Here is a 27,519-nt window from a genome sequence, read left to right as displayed (position 1 = left end):
AACATTAAACCTGCTTGAGGTAAGACCCCCATCTGAATTTAAGACATGCCCAACTCCAGGATGGGAAACCCAACGTTCACCTTGAAGCTACTCCCGGCTGTGGCCACTAGAGGGCAGTCTCTCTATGCTGTCTTGGAAACTACGCTAACGCACTACATCTGCCCAGATGTCATGTCTGGTGTGAACTAGCAGACCTGGGATGCTTTAGTTGCTGCTTCTCGAACATGCTGTAGCTCTGGACAACAGCTGTGGTTCCCCTGCTAAGTTCAATATATTCCATGTTCTGCCCACCAGCAACAACCTTGAAGGAGAATCTTTGTGGACTGAGGAGGATCTTATTTAATGGTCCTCTCACAGCTCCTGGATGAGGCTCTGAGTGAGGGGCGGCAGATTCTTGGGGTGGGGGTGGGTGGGTGGGGCAGTGGGTGGGATGGGGTGGGGGGTGAGGGAGGCACCGCCCCCTCAATGCTGAACTTTCCCTTTCTGTGGCTTGTGGGCGCTTTAGGTGTTGATCTAGATCTGAAGCCTTGTTTGTCTCCCTACTCTCTCCAGTCCTGAACATCAATGAGATTTTGAGCGCCAGGGTACAGGGGCACCGAGCGATCTCATTGTGCAATTCTGAGTTACCGGCACAGGACTGGACTGACGAAGCCTAAATAAACTCTTGCGAGTGTGGGGTCCTGAGCCCTACTCTGAGGACATGTATTGATAGCCTTAGATGATGGGGTGGGGGCTGAGAGATACTGAGAGGAGGGTGAGGTACAGGGAGGTGGCTGTCCTCCTGCTGCAGACCTTGCTGAGGACAAGGTAGGCGTCTGCCCTTAGGCTGGGGAGTCCTGAGACTTGGGTGGGAGCTGTGGCTGCCAGGTCTGGCCTTGTGGCCTGCAGCTGACTGCTTTAATGACAATGGCATTGTGAACCTGGTGATAGCTTCATATTCGGGATACCCCCACCTCCTAGGTGAGTGGGTGCTGGGATTACATACGTGTACCACCATGCAGGATTTACGAGTGCTGGGGATCAGCCTCGGGACTTTGTGCATGCTACGCAAACACTCTTATCAACTGATCCACCTGTCTGGTCCCTTAAAACAGCTCTAAGTGTTCTCCAGGTGTGTGCAGTGAGTGGCTGCTTAATGGGTACCCCTCTCCTCTGCCACATCTTGCTGTCTCGATTGCGGAAAAGGATGGCAACCGACAGCTTCGTGGTACTGTCGGGAAAGGGTGGACCCCGAGCTGCGAGGGCCTCTGGGAATCTTACCTTGTTCCAGCAGCCTTGGACTGGTAAGCCGTCTTCTCCCTGCGAGGAGGCAGAGAATGCTTAGACTCTTGAGGTAGTTAGCTGAGTGGGTAGGGTAACAACAACACAAACATTTCCACAGCCTCACTGGGACGTGGCCTGCCTGCCCACTGTCGTCTGCTTCCTTTCTTGCCCTGGGTCGGCGTCTTAGAAGGGGGTGGGAGGCATTTAGATGCCACCGTTTTCCCTCCGGCTAATGCCGAGTATAGCTGCAGCGAGCCCAAGGCTGAGAGACTCAGCCTGTACAGATGCCCGTGAAGAGCACAGAGGACCGTCTTTGCTCTGACTCGGTGGAGAGCTAAGAACTCAGGTCCCTGGGCACGTGGGACCCTGGTCTTCCTCTGCAAACCTGTGGAGGGAATGGTGTGCCGTGGCTCCCACTCGGCCTGGGCTTGTTTCTCTTCCTAAGCAATGGGAGGTGTCATCCAAACAGTCCCAGATAACTACTGGGTGGGGGCGGGGTGGCAAGGGACAGGCAGCCTCAGGGGGATTGCAACAGGATCTTGAGATGTCTTTCTGGCCCTGCCTCAGACACCCAAATCTGGGGGTGGGGGTGGGGGGAAATGGAGCCTAGGGCTGGGAAGTGACTGGACATTGTCGGAGGCCAAGCAACCTCAGGATGCTGTGCCCGTGCGAGGGAACATTCACAAGGCTTCTCGGGCCGAACATTCTGGCCTCTCTGGCACACTGTGTGGCAATCCAGGAATGTTCCAGAGGTCAGGCTTGAGGGGAGGGTAAGGCAGAACCAAGAGCACAGGGCTCCGGGTCTCAGTCTAGGTCTCGCAGTAGGGCAGCCCCATCCTAGAACTGCGGTCTCTAGGGGGTCTCCTCCACCCACCCCAACAGGGAACCCCCCAGTCACCCAGCATGCCACAGGGATTGTCCCAGCCCAAAGAAACCTAGCAAGTGCTAGGGTCATGCCAATAGTTCCTGCACCCCATTCCTGACAATTCGAAACAAAGGACACATCATTATGGGATGTTATGGGGAAAGACATCATTTTGAATGGTCAAATAATCTTCCTCCTCATTTCTCCTCTGGGCTTGGAAGAGGACTTGCAGAGGACGGTGTCTTTCAGATTCATGGTGCCCCTCCGTCCCCTTCACAGTCCATCATGCCATGCCAAGTCACCCCACTGCCACAGTGCGGCACACTGCACACAGACCCTGGGAAGGAGAGGGGCCTTTGAGGGCCACAGTGGCATTTCCATCCGGACTTGGATGGTGGCAGGGCACAGTGGAAAAGCAGGCAAAGAGTAGAAAGGCCGAGGTGCCTTTGCAGAACTAAGAGTATTCAGATGGGGCGTGTGTGTGTGTGTGTGTGTGTGTGTGTGTGTGTGTGTGTGTGTGACTGTGGCCCAGGAAAGACCCGGTTTTAATTAATGGAAGCGCTTTGGAAGTCATGGCTGAGAAAGGCACCCATGCATGCTGCATGCTCGGGATGGGGGGCAGGGCGAGTCCTGTCTTGCTATTCTGTGTGCTTGACCTGTGCCGTCTGGCTCTGCATTTGTGTTCTAAAACGTCTCTGGTGCCCTCCAAGCAACCCTGTGATCATCCAGACTTTCTAACGCCATTTTTCTTTCAAAGAGGATCTGTGAGTGACGGACGAGGCAGGATTTCGAGGCAGGGAGTTCTGTGGTGACGGCAGCTCCAGAGTCTCCCGGGGAAATGGAAGGCAAGCAGGCGTGCCTAGACCAGTGCCTGCAGGGTCAAGAGTTGCCTTCTGTTCCCCTTACGGTTAGTTACGAGGGTCATGCAGAGATACTCCGGAAGTTACCGTCCGGAGCAAGACTGGACCTGGGAGAAACCAGCTCCTGAGTTTCAGCTCCAGACATGCTCAAGGGTACTTGGCCACCACCTACCTCCTCCTAACTACAGTCTAGACCTTTCCACTCTCTTTCCTTAGTGAGCTACCTAAAGACAAAGGGCAGAGACACCAAAGGAGAGCCTTTGAGATCTTTAGCATCTAACACCTGATCCCAGACCATACTCTAGGTCTGATGGTGTCACCGGGGCCATGACCCAGGATCCAGTCTGGAGGAACGGACAGGGTGGCCCCTACCTCCACCTTAATTATAGAATGTCTCTGTCTAGAAGCATGCCCCCATGTCCCTTGCCAAACTGTGGGGAAGGGGTGGGTTTGCATCTGGGCTTGGTTGCCAGGGTGACTGGCCGCTCACTCCGTGTTTTGTTCGTTTGCTCAGCTTGTGTAGTCATGGCTAAGTGCACCGTGTAGAGGCAAACCAGTCAGTGCTAAAGTCCTGCCCAACCCATGTGCTGCCCTAGCTTTCTGAACAGTCTAGATGCAATCAGGCAATGAGGATTAGATGCAGCCAAGACCGGCTTTGCAGAGGGCTGCCTGATGTTACGGGGGGGGGGGGGGGGTTGCTTCAGAAGCAGTTGCAGGAGAAAGCTAAGAAAACAGCTGGCTACTTCACATGCAAGAGGACGGCATGGTTGGGAGCCACCAAAGCTCTAGGCAATGTGACTCTTGGTGTCCACAGTGAGTAGGAGCTGGGAGAATGGAGCAAGAGGGTCAGGAGGCACACGGGTACACACCACACACGTGGGGTAGCCCAGCTTGGCCACGCAGGCAAGGGAGGGGAAATGCCATACCAGTGGGCATGGGGCATCCAGTCCGTCCAGCCCTGGTAGCCCCGGCTCCCCTTTCTCTCCTTTAAGACCTCGGTGGCCCTGTTCATAAAACCAACCACGATGATTACTGAGGTCAAGGTCAGCCATCTCCAACTGGGCAGTGGAAAGGCCCAGTCCTATCCTGGCCAGGATACAGACCCTGATGTATGCAGACACCTATTCCCTGGCACAATCACAGACAACCTCCCGCTGGAGAGCAGCGTGGCTTTCAGAACCTTCCAGAGCTTTGAAAGGTCACTTGAGAAGCCAGGCTGGTGCACCACAGTCATAAATTGCTGGCTTCTTAGGAAGGCTGCCTGGGACTATCTACCCATTTTGGTCTTCAGCTTTCCGAGTCTGACTACTGGGCAGTGCATGAGAAGCCCCTGTCCTGCTCAGCACCGACTTGGTGGCCCTCAGGAGACTAACTCTGGGGTCTTGCATCCTGACGGAGTGAGGTCTCAGACAGCTAGAGCTGCAGGCCCCAGAGGTGACCATGACACAGAGGAGGCAAATCTCATGCCATAAACACCGCGTGGGTTTGCAGAGCATGATGGGACCAGAGCCCGAGAGCCCTGAGACCTTCTCCCCAGACCCTGCGCGCGCGCGGGTCCTCTCTTTCCACCCATCCATTGTTCTGAATCTTCAAAGGAGAGGGACTCAGAGGCACGGGATTTAGCAGAATGGCTTGCAGCTGTGGCTCTGGGGCCCACCCTCTGCAGGCAGGGACTCCCGAGGCACAGACAGGCCCGGTGGCATCTGTGGAGCTTGGCTCCTCATGCATTTGCCTCCTTTGTTCCCAGCCCGAAACCCTGTGGGAAAAAAAATTCAGAAGCATGCGAACGAAGAACGGAAACATACCAGCGGGCAGGGGGCGTCTAGTCCGGGCGCTCCTTGGTCCCCTTTATCCCCTTTAGGCCCTCTAGAGCCTTTCTTCCCCCTCTCCCCCTGCAAGCAATGGTTTAGTCCAAGGTAAGGGGGGAAAAACAACATCAGCGCATCATCATCATCACTTTAGGATCATTCACATGTTAGAGACGGATCATTCACATGTTAGAGACGGAAAACGAGACAGAGAAGGACAGAGGGACAAGTAGCTTTTCTTAATCAAGTTAGCATCCTGGAAGGATTAGGGGACACACCCGTCTCCCAACTCTAAGCACCTAAGATTTTGGCAAAGGAGGGAGGGAGGGGGAGGGGAGGGAGGAGAGGGAGGTGAGAACAGGGGCATCTCTGAGCTGGCACGGAAGGAGGAGCCCCCTAAAGACAGTGGCGCCCAATTCTGCTGATCTGAAGGCCAGCAAAGGATGATGGGTTACGTTTCCATCTCTTTAAGGGTTTAATCGCAAAGGCCTTTGGGCTGACAACCTCTAGTCCCAGTTAAGGTTTAGTTTCTTTTTAAACAGGTGTATGTGCGTGCATATGTGTGCATGTGAGTGCAGGTGTCCATGGAAGCCAGAGGTGTCAGAGCCTCCTGGAACTGGAGTGACAGGTGATTGTGGTCTGTCCCCTGTGGGTGCTGGGAACTGAACTCGGGTCCTCTGTAAGAGCAGTACACATTCTTAACCACTGAGCCATCTCTCTAGCCCTCTCTTGTCCTGAGTTCTCTCATCCCTTTGCTGTCCCCTTAGGAGGCAAGATGACTCTGTTGAGAGTCCCGGCATGTGCACATGTATGCATGACTGCAGCCTGTACGCATGTATGCAGGACAGTGTGTGCATGCGTATGCACCTGTGCATGTATATATTCTCAGGTTGATCCTCCCTTATGATGTGTCTCTCTGCTTTATTCTGGTCTCACATCATCACTACTTAAAATTGTACTGTTGGGCAGTCATGATAGCCCAGCAGGTAAAGATGCTTGTGGTGATATTTTTGTGCAAATAAAGCTTGCCTGAAGATCAGAGGTCAAAGCCAGCCACTAGTTAGCCATAGAGACCAGGCAGTGGTGGCACACACCTTTAATCCCAGCACTAGGGGAGGTTGAGACAGGAAGTGATATGGCTGGGCAGAGAAAGGGATATAAGGCGGGAGGAGACAGGAGCTTAGTCAGTCCTTTTCAGCTGAGGAGCTGGTGAAGTGAGAGGTAGCTGTGGCTTGTTCCTTTGTCTCTCTGATCTTCCAGCATTTACCCTGGTATCTGGCTCTGGGTTTTTATTAAGACCAGTTAGGATTCGTGCTACAGATGCTTGCCACTTAGGCTGAGAACCTGAGTTCACTCCGCACATGGTAGGAGAGAAGTGACTCCCACAGCTTGTCTTCTGACCTCCACAGGTGCATCACGGCACACTTTATTACCACTAGCTCAGGGAGTTCATCTCTCTCTGAAAAGCATCGGCAATCCTCCTCCTCATTGAACCCTATTTTTATGTCTTGGGGTTCATCTAAAGAAGGGCTCTAGGGCATTCCTCTTAAAAGTCATCCAGAAATGAATTTGTAGTTAAATTTTCACGTCTCAGTCTTTTAAAATGGGACATGTAGGTCCCTAGGGAGTCTCCCCAGACACTCTGCTCTGTGGAAGGTGGATTATCTCATGCCTGGGGACTTGTATATTGCTGCTCCATCATGGCAAGGCCAAAGGTACAGTTAGTTCTGCCCGTTACTAACTTTAACTCTTCCGGGCTTCAGTTTTTTCACCTGTAGAATGGGTCCATAACACTCGCTTCTAAAATTGGTGTGTGACCTGTGTACGAGAAATGCTCACTGGTGGGATGCTGCATTCCTCAGTAAGGGAGGGTCACATTCTGTCACTCATGGTGACGACAGTCTCCTACTACCTAGTGTGGGGACAAGTGCTCCCCGAGGGGGGTTGGGGTCTACAGCATTCATTCCTGCAGCTGCAGGCTGCTGTGTGTTAGGTTTCATAGACAGGAGAGGTTAACAATAGTTCTGATGTTTTCCCAGATCTTTCAACATGACCCCAGTAGTTTTTATTTCAGAGGTCATCTGGAATTTATCCGCACATTACTCTGCTTGGCTTTTCGGAATGATGGGTGTTGAAGAGGACACACGTGCACACACAGTCATTTCACTGGGTCAAAGGCACGCCCACCGATGAAAAGGCTCCGGCATGAGGATTCCCTTCGTGTGGATGAGCCGAGTCACCAGTGTTTGCAATGGAAGACCCAGGGAAGTGACCTTGTTCTCAGAGTCATGTGTACAGTTTCCTAATGAAGGAGATGGGCAGAGTCGCTGGAGAGTTGGTTCCAGCTCTTAGATAATTTGCCTACAGGTCACAAGAGTGTGGGCCACCCACACTATGGGGCATCACCTCACATCAGGTGTTCTGGAAGATTCTGGAGCTTCTGCTTTACCTACATGTCCCCTACTGCCCACCCCAGAGTGGGACATACAAGAGGTGTGCCCACCGCCAGCTCCGGCTGATGAGAAGGGAGGGGCAGGCAGTGATCCCCAGGGGTCCCTTCAACATTCCTGATGACTGTGGAAAACTGACTTCAGGAGACACAAATCGGGGGTGGGGGTGGGGGTGGGGGGAAGGATGAGGGGTGTGGGGTTTTAGTCGAGCACATATGTGGTGGGAAAGACAGGGAATAAAAGAAGAAGGAGGAGGTTGGCCCAGGCCAGAAAGATTAGAGGAGGGGGACAGGAGGGCACAGAAGGACTCAGGAAGCAAGACATGCACCCCCCAGACACTCCCCCATCCCCAGGCCTGCATGGCAGAGTGTGCAAGCAGTCTCAGCATGCTTGGACCTTTTCCGCTGGCCAGCCCGCAGGCAGCGATATGGTCACAACCAGCCGGTCAATGTCCCGATAATTACAGTGCTGGAGTAGTGATACCCTTATTCTTTGACCCCCGCCTTGGCTATTGTTTTGACTGTGTGTTCTCCCGTAACCGAGACTGGCCTCACACTTGATGTGTAGTTGAGGAAGACGGTGTGAACTCCTGGACCTTCCGCCTCTACCTCCCAAACGCTGGGGATACAGGCCTCAGGTGACCTGTTTCTGTTGTAAATATGGCTTCTGGGCCAAATCCCCTGAGTCACTTAGAGACAAGTGGGGCATGGGTGGGAGAAGGTAGGCACCTGCAGAGACGGGAGCAGAGCACCCTTTCTGGTCTTGTGTGTGTCCTTGGCAAGCTTCTTGTTTTGGATTCTGGGTCTTTGGCCGTCATTACAAGGACCTTCCTCATTCCATGAACAGGAAAGAGGCATAGGACCATTTTTGGGTAAGACATGCAACAGTGTAAGTGTGTGTGTGTGTGTGTGTGTGTGTGTGTGTGTGTGTGTGTGTGTGTGTGTCAGAGGACAACTTGTGGGAGTCAGTCAGTCCTTTCCTTTCACCACATGGGATTGAACTCAGGCTGTCAGGCTTGGTGGTAAGACCTTTGCCTGTGCGGCCATGTTGCCAGCCCAATAGTATGATTTTAAGGTTGCGTCTCGGTTTAGGTAAAGTGGGACACATTTTCAATGATTCCCCGGGCATGAGGAAGGCCAAGTTTGATGAGGGTACATTTTGAGGGCTGCCTGTAGGAGCTGCTCTCTAAAACCCAGGCTAACACTGGATATCTCCAGAGTTACCTTCCCAGGGAGCAACAGTGACACTTTGAATCAGAACCTCAGCCTCTGACATGTCACCTGGATCAAAGTGTCGGTATCCAATATCCCTCTAGGCCCCATTAGGGCTGGTGGCTCAGAGGCCCGAATGAGGCAGCCAGCTTCAGAGTGTCTCTTTTTAAAAGCACATTTAGCATCCTGAGAGTTGACTCCTGGGTGAGAAAAATGAGTTGTCCCTTTTTTTGAAAGCTGCTGCTTGGGACAATTCATCTGGACCTTTGTGGTGTACCACGTTGCTTTCTAAACATGACTTTCTTTTTTTTTTCTTTTTTCTTTTCTTTCTTTTTTTTTTTTTTTTTTTTTTGGTTTTCTGAGGTAAGGTCCCAGGTGAGCCTCAGAGGGTATATAGCCAGAGACAGCCCTGACTTCTGGATCCTCCTGCCTCCTGCCTCCTGAGTGCTGAGATTAGAGGTGTGTGCCAACTGCTAAGCTCTCTGCAGAGTTAAACTGGAACCCAGGGCTTTAAGTAAGCAATTCTACCAACTGAGCTACACCCTTAGCCCCTGACTTTGACTCCAATGAAGAGATATACTCTAATTTATATATAGGCTGTGGGAATCTATCAAAGGATGTGGGAAGAGGAAATGGAGAAGAAAGATTTCCCACAATTCCTGGGGCTTCCACTGATGATGCTTTAGCATCAGAGACGACAGGCTGGTCCATTTTCTCATCCTCCCCTATCTGTGACAAGGGTACCTCACTGGCCCCGACTCCCTGCTACAGCAGAGGGATTACCTTTATTTCAAGTGACTCAGTGCCTCCAGCCAACGGAAAAAGTCTTAAGAAATAGGCTTGAAAAAATGTTAATTGAGTGTGATAAAGAAAACCAGAACACATTAGAAATGAGTTAGGAAGGTTTGTATGCCAATGAAGAAATGGAATGATCAGGTTTTGTGGAGACTCAGAGACCAGCCACGTGGCTAAAAGGGAATCGGTTTGTTGCAGTGGATTTCGTGTGGTCTTGCCATAGACAGTTTGGTAGGAGTGGTTCTCCCTCCTCTCACTTACTCATAGGTTTTGGGGAACAAGTTGAGTTGCTTTTGTGTGGCTGCTGGTGAGGAGACTTTAGGGGTTTAGAAGTGCCTGGTAAATACTTCACAAATTGAGGAGAATGGATTTAACTATGGCCAGACAGAAATAGACCGATTCTGACATGTTCTATTCTTGAAGATATGATCAGTGGTGGAAGATCAGTCAGATTCTGGAATCCATGTGCGCTGGCTGCCTCTGTCTCACTGGGGGAACTCAATTCAGCGTATTTCAGTGTTCTGGACAGTGGTTTCTTCCCATGTAAGGTCCTTGAGCTTTTTTTTTTGTCTGCTAGAAGATGCTGTTGGTCCTCAGGGGGTGTGCCCTGCACACAGAGGGCACTATGGGAGGTGACAGAGAGGGCTATCCCTCGGGTAGATGTAGTCAGATTATGGGTGCTGTGCCCAAATGCCCAAGGCCATGAGTGTTATATGCCTATGGTGCTGGGGACATTTAATGCGTCCTGCTGAAGACAGCAGGAGCCAAGGGGAGTGGGGAGGGTCTGGAGGGTGCAGTTCATTCCATTCCCTGCCAAGCCTCCAAGAGAAATAGCAGCTGGGATACTTTCTTTCTATTTTTTAAAAGGGCTTGGCTGTCTGTTCTTGGAGCTGGAATTTATTTTCTTGGTCACCAGTGGACTGGAATGCTTAACAAATCTAAGTTTCAGGAGGCAAAGCCGAGGTGACGATGGATCTAAAAATACCACGAAGGGGCCAGTTCTCAGGGCAGCACAAAGCAGGCTGCGTGCGAGGCTCCTGTTACTGGACGGCCATGCTAGTCTGATGGTTGCTGTGGGATTCATTTAGCCTGCTCTGGAAACGAGGAGACATACTCCTCCCGGCACGTATGGCATGGAGCCCCTCACTAGAAAGCCTTTCAATTTAGGATGATTTATAAGGGAAGACTATTTGTCCTGTTAGGTCAGGAGTCTCCAATTGATCATTCCATCCCATCATGAAGACATTAGTAACCAGATCCCGAGTGCAAGGGCTCAGACTTACCCGGTTTCCTTTGTCCCCGGGTGGTCCATGTAAACCCTGTATTAAATCAGAGGGACGAAGACATGTTAATGAGAAAACACGAAGCAGCCGTGAGGTCCTTCCCCTCGGGCTCAGAAACAGGCAGATGCCCCAGTCCAGTGGAGAGGGGCCTCATTACCCCCATTTTACAGAAGGAGAACAGAGAAGCAAATGCATCCAGGAACCTGACCTAGAGGCGCATGGATTTACAAGCAAATCCATGGACAAGGTTCTCAATTGTCTTGCCCTGTAGCCCATGTCCCCACTGGCATTTGCGTTTTTCTGGGATCATTCACGGGGCGAGGGGTAGGTTTCATGCTGCAGTCAGGGGTGCAGGTGGGGTACTCTGGGCTGAGTATTTCCATGGCTCTCTCGCCAGCCCCTGGCTGCACAGCTGCTGAGCCCCTCTTTTAGAGTGCAGAACCCCCTGGGGGAAGGAGTGTCGAGCATCCACCGGTGCAGACACGCTTGTTTAGCCCGTATCCACATGAACCTCGGGTGGACGGGGAAACGGAATCCAGGCTCTGTGAGACAGCCACTTGGCTTCTGTAGCAAAGCTACAGGCAAATGCATTGCAGATGGAAGCCAAGTTCAGTCTTCAAGGCTAGCACCCCTTTCTGTGTTGTGGGGATCTGGGTCCTGGAGAGCAGAAGTGGCGGGGAGGGGGTGCCCCGGGACCCTTCTGGACAGCACAGGGGCTAAAGTGGAAGGTTCCAGACCCGCTGTTAAACAGGAGAGATGAGATGGTCCCTGTGATGAGCACCTGTCCCCTGTCACACCCCACAGGGACGTCTGGCCCATCCCCAGTTAACTCTTTCCAGCTCCTTTTTCAACCCCAGGTGTGGGCTCCAGGCTCTGGGCTGTGTTGGGCAGGGGTCGGGGCAGGGGGTAGACAGAAGGAAACCTCTAGGCCCTGGAGACTCACAGGAAGCCCTGCTGCTCCCGTTGGTCCTGTCAGCCCTGGGTCGCCTTTGCTGCCCTGAAAGAAAGAGAGATGCCGCATGAGCTTTCCACGCTGTGATGATTTCCTTTCCATGACCGTTTTCTGATTCCCTGCGGAGCCAGAGCCCTGAGGAATTGAGTGTGTGTGAGGCAGGGTGCGCTCTAAGAACTTCCTGCTGTCTCTCCCGTACCACGAGAGGAGCTTTGCTTTCTTCTCTGAAGCCCGTGCCATCCCCACGGAGAGGCAATCCTGGTTTCCCCAGGGGACGGATGATCTCCGAGAGACTCGTGGTCTATGGAGAAGCCACCCACTTCCCCACCACAAGCCTCTCCCGGGTAGGCAAAGGGCAGAGGGAGAAAGGTGTGGACGGAGAACTCCACAGGTGCTCCGTGGGGGTGGATCAGCCATGGAGTCTGTCCACTAAGGACGACGGATCCTGGGTGTGTGAGAACCTGGATGGCTGAGAGGAATAGCGTGCACCCCCCGCCACGGAGCCGATTCTTGTCACGCCCATCCTCTGACACACCCATTCTGTGAGGGATGGGTTGGACTTCAGATACTGTGTGACATGGCTGTGGCCACTCTACACTGACGGTGGGGACCCCTGCCCAGTGCCCTGACTTTCCGACTTACTGATGTCATCTGGGGACTTTCTAAATCCCACATGACCTTCTGTCCCATACTGTTTCTCTAAATGAGCATAGCAGACCTGCATCCTTGAGAGACTGGGCTGTGCCAGGTGCCAGGTGCCAGGTGCCAGGCTACCAGCAGCGAGAGAGCTTTTCCTTCTCACCTGTCTCCTCACAGGCATACGAGGGTTCACTTCTCCCTTAGGCTGCTCCGGGGATAACCAGGAGTGATGGATGGGAGAAGGGGTGAGGGCTGAGACCCTGGGGGATGGGTCCCAGGTGTGTGTGGGGGGGGGGTGGGGGGGGATGAGCAAGCCTTCCTGGTTTCCCAAGCTCCCAGCTCACTGAGCACTCACCCTCTCGCCCTTTGGTCCAGCGGGGCCTGGAACTCCGATTGGTCCTGGAGTACCCTAGGGAGGGGAAAGGAAGCAGAGGTCAAGGGCCGGTTGCTGCAGAGAGCCCTGAGAATCCCACCCGGGACCTGAAGATGTGCAAAGCCTGAGCCCCGGTTTTCAGGCTTGGCAAAGCCAGGCTTGTTTAAGGAGGCCGGTTGACGGGACCACGATCCATTTTGGATTTAAGGGCCTTGGAGGGATGTTCCTTCCCCCACCTCAGAGCCGGATTCGTGGGACCTCTCTCCCATCACAGCCAAGCCTGCCGAGGCTGAAAAGAATAGGGTGGTTGCCTGGTTTGCCACCAACAAGCACTGGGGAGGGAGGTGACCCCGTCCCGGGAGTGGGGGGGCCTAGGGCCGGCGCCCCCTTGCGGTCACAGCTCCACATGCAGCGGGAGGGTCCTCATGCCACAGAGACCCGTGCGTGCGTGCGGAGGAGACACACTTAGAGGCAGGTGTGAGAGGGTCATCCAGCACCCCTCCCCCAACCCACTGCAGACCCCACAGAACTCCCCCCCCCCCCCCCCCCGGCCTGAGGAACAGGCCTGAGTTAGTATTCTCCAGTGTCTGAACCACACTGGCCTTCAGGGAGTAGGGGCAGGTTCTCTCTTAACTTGGGGTCCTAGGGAGGTAGGGGGCCCTTGGGGGTTGCTCGGAGACAGAGCTGGGCTTGCTACAGAACCAGCAAACATTTCTCCCAGGTTCCCACCTGCATCCCAACTAGACCAAGTTTCTATTTCACAGCCTCCTGTTCCTTGGCCTCTCAGTATGTATGCGTCCTACTCAGACCAGACTGTGGGGCATAGGGCTGGTCCCGGGAGGCTGCTGTCTGGTACTCTTGAGTGTATGTAGCTGGGGGAGGTGAGGCATGAGCGTCTGGGAGAATGCTGGTCGGCTGCACAGGAGAAGCTCTTGGTGTCCTCCGTGCAATGAGGAGGAAGAGAGTAGATTGTGGGTAACAGTAGGGGTTCACCGCTTCCCTGCCTCCACGTCCCACCGACTCCACAGACTGACCCAGGCTTCAGTCTCTCCTCCGTAAATCTAGAAGGTCAATTAGGGAATATGTTCCAAGGCCCCCAGGGATAAATGTGCAGAAGCTGCCCAACTATCAGCAGGACAGGACACTCCGTGGCTCCTTCATACAAGGAGATAGAGTTGGCATTCGGTAGGATGAGGCTCTGATGGGTTGCCTGGGCACCCTCCTACCTCTGAAAGCTCCCTAGGCTCTGTCCCCTGACCCTGTCTGAGTGTCTTCCACAACAGAACCCAGCTGGTGTTCTTCTCTCCCACATGGCACTCCAGCCAGCTAAGGATAGCCTTGACTGGAGTGTGATGGACCTTAGAATGCTAAGATGGACCTTAAGCTGGCTATCGAGGCATGGCGGGCTGGCTACCAGTGACTGGGCACACAGCCCCGGTGTGGCTTCCAAGCTGGGAAGTCCACAGGGCGTTCTGTGCAGGTAAAGCAGCGGACGTTTTCTGTGGCCCCTCGGAAGAGATAGTGAGAGCTCTTTTCTGGAGTCAGGAGGAATGGAGTCACAGAGGGTCCAGGTCCCTCACTTGCTCTATTATAGACCTCTTGTGCTTACAGGGTGGCTTGGGTGCCACCCACAGTGACAGGTGTGGTTAAGACGCACCCACAGGACACTGAGCTGAGACTGGCCTCGGAGCTTCCACAGGCTGCTTCCCATCCTGACCCTTCTCTGCTCCCCAACAAACACTCCAGGTGGGGTGACTGCATGTGACTGGGAGGCCCTCTTGGGCAGACAGGAGATGGACAGATTTCACAGTATGACAACAACACAGCGTGAAGGTCACACACAGACACTTGTGTTTGCTGGGGACATGTCCTGGCTCAAGCCCCAGGGTAAGGAAGGGTTCCCAGGCTGGACTCAGCATCAGGGTCACTGTTCTGTTGCTAGAGTGACTTCTGCTGTCCCACGCTTCGCATGTCTGGGGTCCTTGAGTGCACGCTCACGGTGACCACCGTGTGGGTCTGGAGGGGCATTTCTGATGTGGGCACAGAGAGGACTACGGTGGCTGGCGGCAGGACAAAGCGTGATCGCTGCTGCCGCGGTGGGGGAGCAGGGGGCGGGGAGCGAGCAAGGCCACAGCAGGAAAGACAAGAGGGGTCACAGGCCAGACAGGGATGGGGCGGGCGGGGTGGGGGGGGAAGGGGTGATGGAGAAATGACACTCACCGGTGGCCCAGGCCTGCCATCCAAACCTGAAGCTCCCTGGACGAAGGGCGAAGGGCACGGTTTGACCCAAAGGAAGGGAAGGGAGGGGGCGGGAGAGAGAAAAAGGGAGACAACAGGGAGGGGAGAGGTGAGTAGAGCGTGACTCCGGACAGACGCAAATGCCATAAACACAATGGGAGAACGAGCTTGGGAGGACAAGGGGTGTATTTACACACGGACACTGAACAAGGACACGGAGACACTGAGGGCCGTGGCTGGTGGCTGAGCGGGCGTGAACCCTGGGGATGAAGGCTCTGACCCTCGACAGCTCTTGTCACCCATCTCTCCCTTCACCCCACTTCCCAGGGTGCTTTGGTGCTCAGGGAAGGGGACCCAGAAAGGCATTCCTGGATGTACAGGTGGATCCAGAGCTACGCTGCCTCTCCAGGGCAGGCTACGTGGAGGGTATCCTGGGGGAGGGGTGTGTGTGTGTGATCCCAGCTTCTTTTGCACCCCTATAAAGAGAGGCCATTCTGCACCTCCTAACCCCCAGGAGCAATTTTAAAATTGCTTTCATTCTCCCTGTCTCTGTCTCTTTCTCTCTCTCTGTGTAGCTAAGACGACAACTTCTGGCAATTGATTTTCTTCATCTACCATGTGGGTTCCAGAAACTGAACTCAGGTTTTTAGCCTCACAGCAAGCGCTTTTACCCACTTAACAACCCTCTCCCTGGTCCCAACACTAGCTTTTAAACTTGAGTAGAAGCAGGCTTAGTTCTGCTCCATCTGGGCAGGTGGGGGTGGGGGGGGGTGGGGGGTCAGCCCTTGGATGATGATCCTGACATTTCTCTGGCACTTTACAGTTAGAAACAAACTTGGTCCATGCACATACTTTCAAACAAGTGTCCTTTTACAGACAAAGGCTTTGGAGGCAGCTGTCAGGGTCATAGGTCTAAAGCTACATATTTGTGTTAAATGGGTCCCTGAAGGTGAGATGCTACTCAGCCAGGGTGCCCTGTGACCTCATTACTCCCTGATGACCGATGGAAAATGACTTGGTGGGAAGGGGGCCTCTGCATTAGTGCCAGGTTCTGAAGTGGTCTCTGGGGTTGGCATGACGGGACACCTAGCCAGCAAGCATGGAGTTCTTGAAAACTGCTTCTAACTGAGACTCAGAAATGACCCTCAGTCTCAGGGTAGATGAGGGGAGAGACCAGAATTTGGAGCGTAAGGGGCTGGTCCTTGAACGGGTATTGGGTAGGATGAGGCTGCAAAGCTGTGTTTTGAGTGTTGAGACTACCAGTTCTGGGACTGACTTTGACCCCAAGCTAGAGCTGAGGTTCCCAACTCTGGCTGCACATACAGTGTCTCTCCTGCGGTTTTATTTACAATACAGCTATTTAGGTTCTATGCTGACCAAGTCGCATAGCTCTTCCAGCAGAAGACTCCAGTGTACTGGCATCACTGGGAGCTAAATGGAAGGGGGAGCCAGCGGGATAGATCTGGAGAGACTGCTACCTGCCACCACATAGCTGCTAACACCCAGGTGCAGCCTAGAAGCAGCCTGGAGCATCCACGGGATTTGCAGATGCAATGCCACCACCAAGTGCTCTCGAGGGGGTTGGGTCAGAGGGCATGGACCAAAGCGCTCAGACCCATGGTGAGCCACTGGCATCCTCCTTCCAGGGCTATAAATGCTATTGGTCTATTGCTCAGAATATTTACGGAGCAACTGCCTATAAGATGTCAGGCATCGGGCTGAAAGATTCAAACGTGCCGAGCTCTCCCCCCTCCAAAGCCAATATCACCTGAGCAAGGAGACCCTTCTCCCTAGGAAGGGCCGCAAGATCTCCAGGGCACCGCAGTCATTGCCACTCCCTACTGCCTAACCTGAAGTCCTTGTGAACAGCAGTCTGTGATGGAGCTTGTTTGTTTTTGTAGGTGTGAGCATGCAGACATGCATGTAGGTGAGGGCATATGGTAGGTCAGAGGACAACCTCCCAGGTCATTCCTTAATCACCTTCCTCCTTTTGTTGGAGACAGGCTTTCTCATTGGCCAGGAAGTTCTCTACAGAGCCCAGGCTAGCTGGCCGTGGGCTTCCAGGGATCTGTAGTCTTACCATTGCTAGAGATTACCAGCACACACCACCGCTGCCCAGTTTCTTTTTCTTTCAGGTTTTTTTTTGAGACAGGATTTCTCTGTGAAGTCCTGGCTGCCCTGGAACTCGCTCTGTAGACCTTGAACTCAGATCCACCTACCTCTGCCTCCCTGCTAGGATTAAAGTGGGTCCCAGGGATCTGAACATGGGGCCTCACGTTTGCACTTGACGGAGTCATCGCCCCGGGCCTTCTTTCAAGCTAAGGAAAGGATTTCTTTGTAGATGCCTCTACCAGAAACTCCTGGAGACACAAACCCGGGAGGGCTTCCCTGTCACTCATCTGGCACTGTCTTTGTTTACGTCACCTGTTGGGTTGCTGGGTTATTGGCCTGGGCACCCCTAACTGAAGCCTCTCATGTTCATCGGGGTTGTTGGCGCTTATGAAGGTGAACAACAGGTGATCTGCGGCTGACGGGGTCAGGAAGGTGCTTCCTTGTGTACATAAGCCATTCCAGACACGGCTTCCGAGAGGGCCAGCATCTGCTAAAGTCATCACTTTCTTGTGGTCTGTCAAGTCAATCAGCTCCTTAGCTCTTCCTACGCTCTCGCTAGTTGCACCAGCAAGAGGGAAGCCGTCCCTGACTGCATTGGCTTCCCATGGTTCCTCTGCTGTTTACAGCTGCCTGGGGCTAGGGACTGGCTTGGAGCTGGAGACAGCAGAAGCCCCCCTGTAGCTTCAAATGGGTGAGCAGCCTTGGGCCCAGTCTTGCCACCAGCTCCATCTGTGACCTCAAGTGACCCTCCGTAAAATGACAAGACGGTTTGCTGAAGTCTCTCTTAGCTCTTGAAAAGCAGACTCAGACCGTGACACAGGAAGAGCCAGCAGGCCACTGGGAGGGTGGGACAGAGGCTCACGCAGCCTGGGCTGTACCTCTCGGCACGCAGAATCCTGGAGGCCGTCCCCAGAGGCCGATGAGGGAGCCCTCCAGCTCTGGAAGGCTGAGAGCCCAGGCTGTGGGAGCGGCCTTAGCCTGCTGGGATCACAGAGCTGGCTTCATACACGCCTGCGTGCTGTGACTAGCGCATAGCAGAAGAGAGCTGGGGTCTCCTTTGGGGTTGTTTGGGGAAGATGACCATTGCTGTAGTTCCCCAAGTTTTCCATGCTTACCCCCTCAGGGCACACCTTGATGGCTTCAAGTCAGGCCCCAGAGGGCTTGAGGCTGACCTCAGGCCTTTCTGGTTCTCCATCAGGTTGATCCTTAGGTATGGACCCTACCTCAGTGGGCTTCACATTGTTCCAGCACTAAGACTAGGCCTGGGAAAGATGCTGAGGGCCTGCATTCCTCCCCCACTATGACAGGGAAGAACCCAGCACACTGGGATGCTCAGAACTTTGGGTGCAGAAGCCTGGGGGAAGGGCTACCCAGGGCAGCTCCTCCCAGAAGCCTTATGGCTCCCAGGTACTTACAGGCAATCCCAGAGGTCCTCGGTCTCCCTTTTCTCCCTGGGACCCCTTCTCTCCTTTGGTGCCATCCAGGCCTGCTTCCCCCTGCAGGAAAAGGAGAGACGGTAGAAAACAGTGAAGGGGTCTGCCCGAGACAGCCCAGTCCTGTGCCCTGAGGTCTTGGAGGCTGGGAGCGGCAGTCTCGCCATACTTTAGGTTGAGGGAAGGGTCTGGAGAGATGTGGCAAGAGTTTGACCATTTGCTAAGCAAGTCACTCTGTGGAGCTCAGGAGGTGGATGGGGAAATTCACATCCCAAAGCAGGCCAGGCGTCAGCGGTGGACGTTATAGGGACTATAGGACTTCATTCTGCCCTGGTGGCCTGGCTGCGCCTAGTGGGTGGTGCCATTTAGGGAGATGGATCAGCTAGGTCTCAGAAGTGTGTCCCAGCCACAGCATCTGTCACATGACCTTTTCTTACCTTTGGTCCAGGAACACCTTGGAGGCCCTGCATTTGGGATCAGAACAAGAAGCATTAGAACCACATGTGCAGGGGCTGGAGAGATGGCTCAGTGATTAAGAGCACTGGCTGCTCCACCAGAGGTCCTGAGTTCAGTTCTTCCAACCATCTATAATGGGATCTGATGCCCTCTTTTGTCATGCGGGCAGACATGCAAATAGAGGGCTCATATGCATAAATACATAAATCTTTTTTTTTTTTTAAAGAACCACATGTGCAGGTGACCCCAGGAGGGCAAGCGTTTGGGGTGTAGAGTCTCAGGTCCTGGCTCTTGAGAGGTAGAGGGAATGTGAGGGCCCTGTAAGCATGGAGCTTCCTGGGGTGGAGTCAGAACCATCTGCCCAGCCAGGGGCTGATACACAATCTCTCTGAGGCCTCCCACACTGGCTCGGGGTCTCACGAAGGGCCGAGGGGGCAGCAGTGGAAACAGAGGGAATCGAAGGATACGAAACACTTCGTGTGTAGGACATGGGAACATCCATTAAACGGTGTCGACTATCAGTATTGTTGCTAGTACAATGGATGACCCAGAAGGTCAGGGGCATCGTGGAACATGAAGAGACACAGAGCAACACCTGCTCATTTGAGGTGTTTGGGGACCCTCTGTTTGCATCCCACTGGGCTGGTTTTAATGGGTCACTTTCTTAAAAGGTCATCTTTTTGCTGTCTGGAAGGAGGAGAGGGCAAGACCAGACATCTGATAGAAAAGGGTGAGACAAATGTTGGCAGAGCAGGCCTGTGGCAGCCATGCCAGTCCACCAGGCAGTGCCAGGGTTCCCTGGCGTGTGTCGCCGGGATGGCATGTTTAAGACGGGAGGGAAGCCGGATGAGGAGGGTTTGTGGAAGTGAGAAATTCTCCTGGGGAGGACCCAAGGCTGAGGCTGAGCTCAGGGATGGCCAAGGGAGGGGATACCGTAGGTCCAACCACAATGGCTGAAACGCTACCGAGTCCTTGACACTCACCGGAGGTCCTGGAGGCCCCTCTGGCCCTGGCAGCCCGGGAACCTGTAATCCAAAAAGGAAGCTCTGTTATGCTTTGCTATAGGCATGATCCAGCTAAGTTCACGAAAGAATAGGAATGCCCCTGAAGGGTAGGCCAATAGCCAGCCTCCCTAAAGGAGACTTAGGTCAGGAATTCAGGGTGAACTGTTAGCCTCACACAGTTGGCCCAAAAACATTTTCAGGAAACCTCTCCAGAACACCTGCTCCTCCTGGGTGCCCTGAAACACTGCTTAGCTAGCAGTGGATTCCTACCATGTTGTACATGGCAACCACTGCCCAGGAAAAGAATGAGAGCCCTGTCCTCTAGGTGGGGCGTGGTCTCCAGTCTGCCCAGACTCCACCCCCTGCTGTCTTTAACTCTGGCCTCTGCATTCATGTGTTACCCGGACCTCTTAAAAAAGTGGGTTGGAGCTTACAGGAATGGAGACTGGTTATCTGAAGCCAGGGGAGGCTGAGATATCCCTGAAGAATATTCTTCAAGACTAGCTCCACCCCAGATTTGTAAAGGGTAGGCCAGAAAACGGTTCTTTGGAGAGCAGATGCAGCAAGAGAGATTCAGGCTGGACAGGAAAACACCAGTGTCCCTTGAACCGTGGTGTTTCTGCTCAATGACTACCTCCTTGTAGAGAGCACAGTCTCTGAAAGGTTTCCCGTGCTTGGCTCGATGGTTAGCTCTGTCAACTTGACACAACCCAGAAGAGCCTCAGGGATTATTCACTTCCGGGTGACCCGTGGCCATGTCTGTGGTACATTAGTAAGTTAAGTGATGTGGAAAGAGCCAGCCCACTGTGGGCAGCACATTCCCTAGGCTGGAGGAATGCCTGAACTGTGTGAGTGGAGAAATGAAGCCCAGTAAGTGAGCATGCATTCATGGCTCTCTGTTCTTGACTGTGGATGTGACGTGACCACAGCTGACTCAAGCTCCCACCACCCTGACTTCCCTGAAGTAATGGACAATAGCCTGGGACTGTCAGCTAAGCTAAACCCTTTCTCTCCCCAAGTTGCTTTTTTTTGTCAGAGTATTTTATCACAACAGCAGAAATGAAACTGGGGCCCTCGGATGGGGCTGTAGCTTAGTGGTGAGAGCATTTGGCTAGCATGCGTGAAAGTTCTAGACACAACCCAACCCCCCCCACACACTTATTATAAATAAATAATGTGTGGATCTGATTATAAGAGTACTTGTAGAAACCCAAACCCCACTGAGAATGGTGATGCACTCTAGAGGCAGAGGCAGGTGGATCTCTGTGAGTTCGAGGCCAGCCTGATCTACAGAGTGAGTTCCAGGACAGCCAGGGCTACACAGAGAACCGTGCCTTGAAAAACCAAACTAACCAACCAACCAACCAAACAAACAAACAAACAACCAACCAAACAAACAAACAAAAAAGTGTTTAAAAGTAGCACAGACTTATTAAATATTTTATAAGTGAAAGAGAATCAAAAGGAAGAAAAATAATGCATAGTTGTCATATAAGTTGAGAGGGACTGCTAATAGTTTGCCCAACTTCCTCCCTGCTTTTTGGATATATTAGCTATAGCTGAATACATTTATGTGCTTACAATGATACATAAATATAATTTGGGATGGTGGTGGTGCACGCCTTTAATCCTAGCATTTGGGAGGCAGAGGCAGGCAGATCTTTGTGAGTGGGAGGCCAGCCTGGTCTACAGAGCGAGATCCAGGAAAGGCACAAAGCTACACAGAGAAACCCTGTCTCAAAAACAACAATAACAACAAAACTTTCTGGGTTGGGGATTTAGCTCAGTGGCAGAGCACTTGCCTAGCAAGCACAAGGCCCTGGGTTCAGTCCTCAGCTCTGGAAAAAAAGAAAAGACAAAATATATATATATAATTTGGCTTTCTAGTCTTTTATAGTTGATGTGAAATTGAATTTTCTGTCTTTGGGTGTGTTCCCCCATCAGCCCCCTTTCTTGATAACACACTGGCCCTTGGGTCGGAGAGCAAGTGTCTACCGGGACAGTTGGGCCGGGAATGGTGTTTGGCATGAGGATGACCCTCAGCCATGGGCAAAGCCAGGACTGCTGGCTTATCAGCCTAAGGATTTCAATCCCTTCCTTCTCGTTAGGAGCACTGTCTGTTTTCAGTTTTGACTTGAAATACTTCCGGAAGGAACGTTTGTGTGTATAATGCTTTCCCAGAACTTAGGACTGCTTCTTTAGGGTGCGATCCATTCCTAAATAAGGAACAGCGGTAGAACACCGGGGGCCGTTTCACTGAATTCAGATGGGGCTGGTGACATTAAAGGGTGACAGGCTAGGGGACCTCGTGGGGGACCATGGCATTTGGTGGTCTCCCGCTTTCCTCTGGGGTGACTGCCCAGGCCTTCCTGCCAAACTCCCTCCCATCTCCAGGATCTCTGCTGCTTTCCCTATACAGCTGTGCATGGCGCTCTGCATCCTCCACAAAGCCTGTTTCCAGGCCGACTTCTCGCTCCTCACCCTTCCTCTCCGCCTCCCAGAGAATCTCGCCTCTCTGGAAAGCATCCCTCTGACACTTTGCGACCAAGTCCTACATGGCCGTTCAGAACTTGCCCCAAAAGCTCAACCTCTGGCACAGCCAGGCAGTTCTATTTATTTTCTTATGCCCATCATAGTCTCAGGATGTTCTCTGAGCGCTGTAGGAACTGGTCAGTGTGTGACCAGGGCAGCCTGGGGGCTCAGCACCCGACAGTTGCCCAGCTTCTGGCCTTGCCCAGTCAGAGATGCTAAGCAACTTGGAGAAAAACGTAGTTCTAGTGAGGCGCTTGTCAGGTGATCACACGGAAGGAAGAGCAGGGCGGACCTACCTCCACTCCTGGGTCACCTTTCTCCCCAGCTTCTCCTTTCTCTCCCTGTGGGCACAAAGACATCCCAGTGTGAGAGCTGGTAGCCAGGAGTTTGGCCACAGGGCCACCCTCACATCTGTGATAAGCTACAAGGACCAGGCTGCTCCTGGAGAGGCTGTATAGGTAGTCAGCCTACAGGACAGTGGACCACGATGGCCCCGTGACAACCATCGTCAAGGCTCTGAGACTCCAGTGGCGGGAGAAGGGCAAGGCCTGGGTATGCTTCTTGCAGCAGGCAGGCTGCAGGGTGGAACTGTGACTTGTTTTTCTTTCTTTCTTTTTTTTTTTTTGAGACAGGGTTTCTCTGTGTAGCTTTGCGCCTTTCCTGGAACTCGCTTTGGAGACCAGGCTGGCCTCAAACTCACAGAGATCTGTCTGGCTCTGCCTCCCGAGTGCTGGGATTAAAGACGTGCGCCATCACCGCCCGGCCTTGTTTTTCAGTATTGGAAGAGGGACTATGATGCCTGCCACTCTTGTGACTATTTTATACACCATCACATCCATGTGCTATACATAGGAAAATGTAATACATGCCAAGACACGTTATAAATATATACACACATGTAGACACATACACGCACATGGTTCCATCTTAATAGTTCTAGATTCTAGAGAAAAAAAATCCTCTCAACGACTTTCAAGAAATAAGCTATTGTGAGGTGACCTGTCCACCATGCGGAGGACCACGTGGCCAGGAATTGTAGGTGGCATGCAGGAGCCGGGGGATTCAATTCTACTATGGCAAGGGACCAGATCTTGCCAACAGATAGTGGCAAGAAGAAGACCACAGGCTACAAGGTAAGAACACAGATGGCCACTGATTTGACTGCAGCCTTGGAGACCCTGGCTGGGGAACCCAATGACGACAGGCCTTGGCTCCTGAGCCGCGGAATGGACATAATGATGAAGGTGTGTCATTTTAAGCTGCTGTTGGTGATGACTTATGGAACACAGATAGAAAGTGGATATAGCTCAGATCCAGAGCCTCGGGGGAGCCAGTGGGGATGGTGGACAAGGAAGAGACTATACCAAGCCCAGGAGCTCAGCTTCCATCTTGGAGGTGGGCACGCTGAGGAGCTGTGTGTCACCTACCTACGTGGCTGACCCTGCTGGGTAGACATTCACTATCAGGATCCACTGAGTCACATTTGACCTCTGAGGGTCTCTGACTTTTTTGTGGGTGTTGGTGTGTGCGTGTATGAGGCAGGACGTCAACCTCAAATGTCTCCCAGGTGCCTGCCTTGTTTGCTTTCTCTCCCCCCACTTTTTGGGGGACCTGGGGCTCACTGATTAAGCTAGGCTGGCTGGCCTGCACACCCCAGGGACCTGCCTGTCTCGTTCTAGTTCTAAGAGGGGAATTCCAAGTCTGAGTCCAGCGCCCTTCGGCTAAGCAGCCACTGAAGACAGAAGCTACCACACTGTGTACTGAGGAAGCTAGAACTCTGGACCCCAGCAGGACTCCAAGCCAGCACTGACAGGCCCAGGCTAATCCAGCCTGGCATGATGCCAGGCACTCTCAGGCTGTTGACCCCAGCGAGGAGCCTCTTGCTCTTATGCCCTCATCTGCAGCTGCCTGTGGACACCCTTGACATCCGGTCCTCTCGCCTTACTGTGAATCCCGGGAGCCCGATGGGCCCAGGTAATCCTGTCGCTCCGGGCTTCCCTTGGTCACCTGGTTCTCCTTTCTCCCCAGTTGGGCCGTCTAGACCCTACAGATCGACAAAGATCTCTGTCAGTGAAGCTCAGAGTCGTCATGCCGAGCAAACGTGCCCATCTATGGCATGCATACATGCGTGACTCCCTTCCTCCCAGGGTAGGGCCATTTCACGGATGGTACTGTTGAGGCCCAGAGAAAGCTCCTTAGCTAAGTCAGCAGCCTAGCTGGACTGGGCAGGGGGCGCCTTTTCCATTCATGCAAACTCTTCTGATGTAGGGTTTCCACATGCTTCTGGAGGAGTAGGCTCACAGCCCTGACTCTGTCTTTTTTCAACATTCCATGGGACGGGGGTGGGATCCAGGAAAGGCATTGTTATTCCCATCTTAGAGATTGGAGACTGAGGCTCTGCAAGGTTCAGTGACTTCCCTAAGGACACAGGAGAGGTTGGCACAGGACTCAGGTCTCCTGAGTGGCGACACTACAGGATACCAGCCTTCATAAAGTGAGTGGCATGGCAGGCGGCAGCTGGTAAACCTTGGTTCTCTGAACCCGGGAGCCGCTGGCAGCATGCAGAGCCCACGTCAGGATGGAGGTGGTGCATGCAGGGTGCCAGCTGCCCAGACACTTACCTGGGGGCCTGCTTCTCCTGTCTCCCCTTTCTCCCCGGGGATCCCTGGGGGTCCGGCCTCTCCCTTCAATCCCGGAGGCCCATCCTTTCCCGGGGGCCCTTGGGGGCCAGGGGGTCCCATATCTCCTGGTTTTCCCCGAGGTCCCTATAGAGATATTAATGGCACTTCTTAGGGATATTGATGGAGAAAAGATGAGGGAGGGGGAGAGATCAGAAAAGGCTTGGTAGCCAAAGGCTGGGCTCACTGGATGGGAGCTGATAAAGAGGTCCCCAGGCTGGCTCTGCCAGGGTACAGCTGGGACCCCTCTTCCTGGCCCTCCTTATTTTCCCTGGCTGGGCCTGCTCCTGAGCCCTCCTGCCCGCACTCCCTGGGTGAGAACCACTTGCAGAATCCTTGCTGTAGACAATGCTGTTTACCTTGTCCCCGTCATGTCCTGGAGGGCCTGGCAGTCCAATCTCCCCCTGCAGCAGGGGCAACAGAAATGGTTGAAAGCAGAGATGCCAATGCCTACCTCCTTGGTACCCTGCCCCTGGCCCCATAGCTTCTGGAAGGCACACCTTTGGTTGCCTTGGCGTCACGGGTCAGGATCCCAAAGTACGGTGGTGAGGGGAGCTGGGCATCCTGTGACCCATGTTTTAGCCAGTCTCACAGGGCTGTCCCTGAGAGCCCTGAACACCCCACAGCTCCTGGTCACCTTAGCCCAACCTTCCTGTCCTCACTACCTACAAGGAGCTTCTCAGCCATCTCAGACCCTTCCTAATTTAGGTTGGGGGGCGCAGAGGGTGTAGTAACATGATGTAGGAAGGAGCAGAGGAGAGAGGCATTTAATTCTGCCGGATGGGTCTGGAGTGACTTCCTGGAGAAGGCTACCTGGAGGAGGGCAGGCTCTCAGAGGCAGAGAGAACACACAAGGTTTCTTCTAGAAAAGCGGAGGAAAGGGTGGGTGGAGGGCGAGAACAATGGCAAAGGCACCGAGGGAGGGAGGTTGGGAGTTGGAAGGGGGCAACCTGGGTCTGGTGGCTGAGACCAGGGGTGTGTTCTTCCAGATCCCACTGTATCTGAGGGGTTCTCTGAAGCACAAGACCAAAGACTAACCATCTGGGAAGAATGGCAGAACTGGAGGCTGGGACTGAGGGGACGGGAGTGGGAGGTAGGGGCCTAAGGTGCACAGAGGGTTGACAGGTAGGCGTGGGGGTCCTGGGAAGATGAAGGGGGTCACAGGGCACAGGGAGGCCCCACAGCGCGATGTGCTCAGAAGGTGTCGTCCGCTCGGCATTTGAAACACTCCACTCTGCACCCCCACCTCCCCAGCCCCCACTCCCCACCCACCACCAGGGCAAGTCTCACCCTTTGGCCTGGAGTCCCAGGAGGTCCGGGCGGGCCTGTTTGTCCAGGAAGACCAGGAGGACCCTAGGAAGGAAAGGTAGAACTTTCTAGTAGGAGGGATGACTGTCACCAGAGGGCTGTATGTGGGGCTGGTTTACAGGGATCGTTCACTTTCCAACATAACATTTCCTCAGGTGTGTGTGTGTGTGTGTGTGTGTGTGTGTGTGTGTGTGTGTGTACACATATACTCACGCATGCACACACAAGCTACACCATGAATGTGGAGGTCAGGGGACAACTTTGTGGAACTGGTTCTCTTTTTTCCTATGGATGAAATTCAGGTCGCCAGGAACGCACAGGAAACACCTTTACCTGCTGAGCCATCTCCCTGGTCCAACACTTAGCTTTTTGTGTGGGTTCTGGAGATCAAACTGGGGTCCTCGTGTTCAAAAGTCCAACAAGCATGTTACCAACAAAGCTACCTGCACCACCTCTAATTTAAAATCATACTCATTTAAAAAATTATTTATTCTTATTTTATTTACATTGATATTTTACCTGCATGTGTGTCTGTGTGAGGATATCAGATCTTAGAGTTACAGACAGTTCTGAGTTGCCATGTGGGTGCAGGGAATTGAACCCGGGTCCTCTGGAAGAGCAGTCAGTGCTCTTAGCCACTGAACCATCTCCCCAGTCTTAAAATCACATATTTTAAAGTTCTCAAATGAAGTTCATTGGTCCTAGAACCTTGTGGTTTGTACCCGTGTCCAGGGATGAGGTATTCCTGGAAATGGAGTCTGTTTGACACAAGGTCTTGTAGGTGGCTCCAGGTGGGCCAGAACTCACTACAGAGACCAGGCTGGCCTTGAACTTGGGGTGACCCTCCTGCCTCTGCCTCCTGAGTCCTCGAACTATAGGTGCAGGCCACCTTGCCTGTTACCCTGCTGTATACAGTTTCCAAACATTAGAGGAACAGAGACTCCCACGGCTCCAGGACTTCGGGGCCCTCTCCTCTCCACCGTGGAGGTTGAAGTTGGTGACAGTGACAGTTGTCCTAACTACCAATGTTTCCTTCGAGCCTGCCACTGGTCAGCACATGTGCAGACGCCAGCATGGAATTCCAGGGGTTTTCCAGGCACAGAAACTGAGATTGCAGAGACAGCTGCTACTCATTTTTCAGGAGAGAGAGAGAGAGAGAGAGAGAGAGAGAGAGAGGGGGGGGGGGAGGGAGAGAGCGAGGGAGGGAGGGAGGGAGGGAGAGAGAGAGAGAGGGAGAGAGAGAGAGAGAGAGAGAGAGA

The 27,519-nt window shown here is 53.3% G+C and overlaps 1 protein-coding gene across 1 annotated transcript in view; it reads right to left on the bottom strand.

Annotated features, from left to right (window-relative positions):
* The window catches only part of Col13a1 (collagen type XIII alpha 1 chain), an 84,703-nt gene that overhangs the window by 564 nt on the left and 56,620 nt on the right, over positions 1 to 27,519 (bottom strand). Inside the window, exons 25-38 of the mRNA XM_076557178.1 lie at positions 26,243 to 26,305; positions 25,312 to 25,356; positions 24,896 to 25,039; positions 24,220 to 24,318; positions 22,571 to 22,615; positions 19,722 to 19,763; positions 18,720 to 18,746; positions 18,265 to 18,345; positions 14,720 to 14,755; positions 12,482 to 12,535; positions 11,479 to 11,532; positions 10,536 to 10,571; positions 4,794 to 4,880; positions 1,261 to 1,299 (exon numbers count right to left, since the gene is read on the bottom strand). Coding sequence (XP_076413293.1) covers positions 1,261 to 1,299; positions 4,794 to 4,880; positions 10,536 to 10,571; positions 11,479 to 11,532; positions 12,482 to 12,535; positions 14,720 to 14,755; positions 18,265 to 18,345; positions 18,720 to 18,746; positions 19,722 to 19,763; positions 22,571 to 22,615; positions 24,220 to 24,318; positions 24,896 to 25,039; positions 25,312 to 25,356; positions 26,243 to 26,305 — 852 coding nt within the window. The remainder of the gene's footprint in view (positions 1 to 1,260; positions 1,300 to 4,793; positions 4,881 to 10,535; positions 10,572 to 11,478; positions 11,533 to 12,481; positions 12,536 to 14,719; positions 14,756 to 18,264; positions 18,346 to 18,719; positions 18,747 to 19,721; positions 19,764 to 22,570; positions 22,616 to 24,219; positions 24,319 to 24,895; positions 25,040 to 25,311; positions 25,357 to 26,242; positions 26,306 to 27,519) is intronic.

Source organism: Peromyscus maniculatus, chromosome 21 (assembly GCF_049852395.1).
Source record: "Peromyscus maniculatus bairdii isolate BWxNUB_F1_BW_parent chromosome 21, HU_Pman_BW_mat_3.1, whole genome shotgun sequence".
NCBI classification, from domain to species: Eukaryota; Metazoa; Chordata; class Mammalia; order Rodentia; family Cricetidae; genus Peromyscus; species Peromyscus maniculatus.
Note: the sequence above shows the minus strand (reverse complement) of the source record. Positions and strands in the feature narration are given on the sequence as shown.